This window comes from Chiloscyllium plagiosum, chromosome 26, assembly GCF_004010195.1.
Source record: "Chiloscyllium plagiosum isolate BGI_BamShark_2017 chromosome 26, ASM401019v2, whole genome shotgun sequence".
In the NCBI taxonomy this organism is placed as follows: Eukaryota; Metazoa; Chordata; class Chondrichthyes; order Orectolobiformes; family Hemiscylliidae; genus Chiloscyllium; species Chiloscyllium plagiosum.
In genome coordinates this window covers 52,648,145-52,652,366 of record NC_057735.1, presented here as the reverse complement: position 1 = coordinate 52,652,366, position 4,222 = coordinate 52,648,145, and the positions used below count along the sequence as shown (strand labels likewise).

At 45.8% G+C, this 4,222-nt stretch overlaps 1 protein-coding gene across 1 annotated transcript in view; it reads left to right on the top strand.

The window, feature by feature from the left end:
* The window catches only part of LOC122563355 (protein-methionine sulfoxide oxidase mical3a-like), a 111,084-nt gene that overhangs the window by 42,047 nt on the left and 64,815 nt on the right, over positions 1-4,222 (top strand). Inside the window, exon 9 of the mRNA XM_043717106.1 lies at positions 3,840-3,966. Within this exon, the coding sequence (XP_043573041.1) occupies positions 3,840-3,966 (127 nt within the window). The remainder of the gene's footprint in view (positions 1-3,839; positions 3,967-4,222) is intronic.

The following is a 4,222-nucleotide window of genomic DNA, read 5'->3' as shown; positions in this document are numbered from 1 at the left end:
GTAGGTTCTTTACCCAGAGAGTGCTGGGGGCATGGAATGCGCTGCCTGTGGGAGTGGCAGAGTCAGAATCATTGGTGACCTTTAAGCGGCAATTGGATAGGTACATGGATAGGTGCTTAAGCTAGGACAAATGTTCGGCACAACATCGTGGGCCGAAGGGCCTGTTCTGTGCTGTATTGTTCTATGTTCTAAGAGGACTTTTGGTGACATATTGAATGCATTTGGTTGGCTGTGTGATGATGTTCACTGGCAAGTTCTAGCTGAACCAGTACACATAGGACAACATGTGTAGGTTGTCATCAACTCCAACTTCAAGGCTTCCCTTTCTAAGCAGGCATGTAGCCAGTCAACACTGTGATACTTTGCCTTCCTATCTAACTCAGATTATTGAGGTACATGCAGCTTTTTGTGTATGGCTGAATTCTTAGTGTCTGGGTTGTGGGAGGGGCAGGGTGTGTTTACATTAACCTCTTCTCAAATCAGGGCATGTGCAGCTCCTGATTAATACATGTTGCTTTGAACTCAGTGGCTCATTCTTTCTAGACTGCAATCAGTAAGAATACACATGCAACAACACTTCCTCCACCATAATGCTCAACATTGGTGCCCTGCAAGACTGCGTACTCAGCCCCTTCCTGTACTCCTTATGATTGTGTGGCCACATTCTGCTCCAACTCCATTTACAACTTTGCTGACGTGACCACCATCGCGGGTCGGATCTCTAACAATGATGAGACAGAGCACAGGAAGGAGATTGAGTGCTTAACAGTATGCTGTGAAGACAACAATCTCTCCATCAGTGTCAGCAGAACAAAGGAGTTGGTCATTGGCTCCAGGAAGCAGAGTGGAGGGCACATCCCAGTCTGTATCAATGGGCCTGAGGTGGAGATGATCAAGAGCATCAAGTTTCTGGGAGTGATGATCACCAACGATCTGTTCTGGTCCACCCATGATGACACAACAGTTGAGAAAGCACAACAATGTACTTCCTCAGGAGGCAATGGAATTTTGGCATGTCCCCAAAACTCCTATCAATTTTTACAGATACACCATAGAAAGCATCCTCTCTGGATACATCACAGCTTGGTGTGGCAACTGTTCTTCCCAAGACTGCAAAAAACTGCAAAAAGTTGTGAACACAGCCCAGTCTATAAGCAGCATTCCATCCATTGACTCCATCTATACTTACAGCTGCCTCGGGAAAGCAGCCAACATCATCAAAGACCCCTCCCACCCCAGCCATCCTCTCTTATACCCTCTTCTGTCAGACAGAAGATACAAACATTTGAATGCACATACCCAAGATTCGAAAACAGCTTCTTCCCCAGTGTTAGCAGACTTTTGAATGGATCTCTCAAATGTTAATTCTGATCTCTCTCTCTCTCTATCTTCTCAGTGGCTGTAACACTGCACTCTGTTACCTGATGCACATTATATGACATGATCTGTCTGTATAATATGCATAGCTACACTTTTCACGGCGTCTCGGTGCATGTGACAAAAATAAATCAATCAGTCAATCTCTCTTCTGAGTTATGGGGTTCAGGGTTCAAGTGCCAATGCATAACTATGGGAATGTTGCAGTCAGAGACTTTTCCCCAGGGCAGAGATGGCTGACACAAGGGGTTTTAATTTTAAGGTGATTGGATGAAGGTATAGGGGAGATGTCAGAGGTAGGTTTGTTACGCAGTGAGTGGTGGGTGTGTGGAATGCACTGCCAGCGGTGCGTTATGGACTAGACAGACCCCTCAAAACATTTTGAAGCAGATAACCCAGACCGTATCTTTGCTATTTGTTTAGCTAGGTGCATAGTGGATATTCCTGGACTAAATTAGCTGGGTCATCAGCCAGGTTTTAAACAAGATTTATTCACAAAGTTATGGAATGAAACACCGAGAACAGAAAACAGAATACTGCCTAACTTGTCCTGTCCAAACCCGGCTTAATTATGATGTTCTGAAAATACTTGCAACAATCCCAATGTACAAACCGCTTAAACAGTGTGAACCTTTTCCCACGTATGGAGTCGGGTATTACAAGGGGGCATAGCTTTAAATTAAGGGGGGGTAGATATAGGACTGAAGTTAGGGGTAGGTTCTTCACTCAGCGAGTCGTAAGTTCATGGAATGCCCTGCCAGTAGCAGTGGTGGACTCTCCCTCTTTATGGGCATTTAAGCGGGCATTGGATAGGTATATGGAGGATAGTGGGTTAGTATAGGTTAGGTGGGCTTGGATCGGCGCAACATCGAGGGCCAAAGGGCCTGTACTGCGCTGTATTCTTCTATGTTCTTCTATGTTCTATGTTAAACACAGAGTAAAAATGAAACCGAGGTTTACAGGTCGAAGTTAGAATGGCAAAACGAGAGCGCGTAGTTTCAGTCTCGAATGTAACTAACTCCAGCAGCCTTTCTTCACATACGCAACTGCTGAACTGAACCAAAAACCCTCAGCTGCCAGGACAGGTCGCTCCCATTTCAGTATATAAGCTATTTCTAAATCTTGAAAGCCTTTGGCCTGAGGTATCATCTGTTTAGGGGTAAACAACAAGGGCCCCAATAAACCGTTCATCTCTGCACCAACTCAGCTGTTTTGGAGCCTGGGCTGTTTTTGCGACCCCTCTGGAAAAGATCAAGGGCCCTAGTAACCTTGTGACAGGTGGTAGTAGTGTCAGAGACATTAGGGACATTTAAGCGACTGCTGAACAATCACATGGACGGCAGTAAACTGAGGGCTGTGTAGGTCAATGCTCGGCCCAATATCGTGGGCCGAAAGGCCTGTAACTGCTGTATTGTTCAATGTTCTGTGCTGCCTTGTTGGAGATGCAGCATATCAGATGAGAAATTGAACTGAGAAGCTTCCACTGATTTAGAAAGGTGTAAAAGATCCTGTGGCATTACTTTGAGAAAGAGGAGGAAGGTTCATAGAATCAAAGAATCCTACTGTACAGAAGAGACCATTCAACCCATCAAGTTTGTCCTACCAAAAATACACATACTAGCTACATCAGTACCACTTCCCCACACTAGGCCCATAGCCTTGAATATTATGGTACTTCAAGTGTTCATGTCAAATACCTTTTTAAAGGTTGTGACGTTTTCTGCCTCAACCATGGTCCTAGGCACCACATTCCAGATTTCCACCACCCACTGTGAAAACGATTTTCCTCAAATTACCTCTAAACCTCCTGCCTTTCCCTTTAACATTATGCCTCCTGGTTATTAACCCTTTCACTAAGGGGAGCCGCTGCTTTCTATTTACCCTGACCATGCCTCTCATAATCTTATACACTTCTAGCAGGTCCCACCCCCCCACCCCCAACTTATTCTGCTCTAAAGAAAACGACCGAAGCTGATTCCAGTTTCTCTTCACAGCTGCAATGTGCCATCCCAGGCAATGCCTTGGTAAATCTCCTTTGCACCCCCTCCAGTTGAAATCATATCCTTCCTATAATTGTGATTATCAGAACTGCACACAGTACTCCAGCTGTGTCCTCTACAGCTCCAACATAATCTCCTTGCTCATATAATCTACGCCTGGACTGGTGAAGATGAACGCCTTAACCACCCTGTTTACCTGTCCTGCTGCCTTTGTGGAGCTGTTGCACAAGCAGGTAGTCCACATTCTGCTGTCCAGTATTCAGCTCACAAGCAGCATCACACAAAAGCAGGTGACTTGGGCATTATCCTGTTGGTGTTTGTAAATGGGCTGTTGAATTTCCAACACTACTTCAGTGACTTCACTTCAGATGTACTTCATTGGCTGTGAGGCAACTGAAAATGTTTTGTGGTTATGAGAAGCGCTATCTAAATGCATGCCATTCTTTTTAAACTCATTTTTAGGGAAAGTATTTACAGGTTATTGCCCCAGACCACACCGTCGAACATCAGCAAGAACTACAACCTCTACAGTATTGACCCTGTCACTCGCTATCCCAAAGTCAACATCCACGTCCTGGATGAAAATCAGGTGAGTGTCTTCACCCACTTCCACTCGCAAACCAGGAAGCACCGCATCTGCTCAACCTCGACTAAACTCCCCATCGACCTCATCAAGACCCCACCAACTCGGTACAAACTCCCCACCACCACCACCCAACTCTCTCCCCAACCCACTCTAAACACCTCCTGACCCTCTCTACACTCCATCCCCGACCTCTCTAAACTGGTCTCCCGACCCTCTCTAAACTGCCCTCCCGACCTTCTCTAAACTGCCCTCCCTCCCC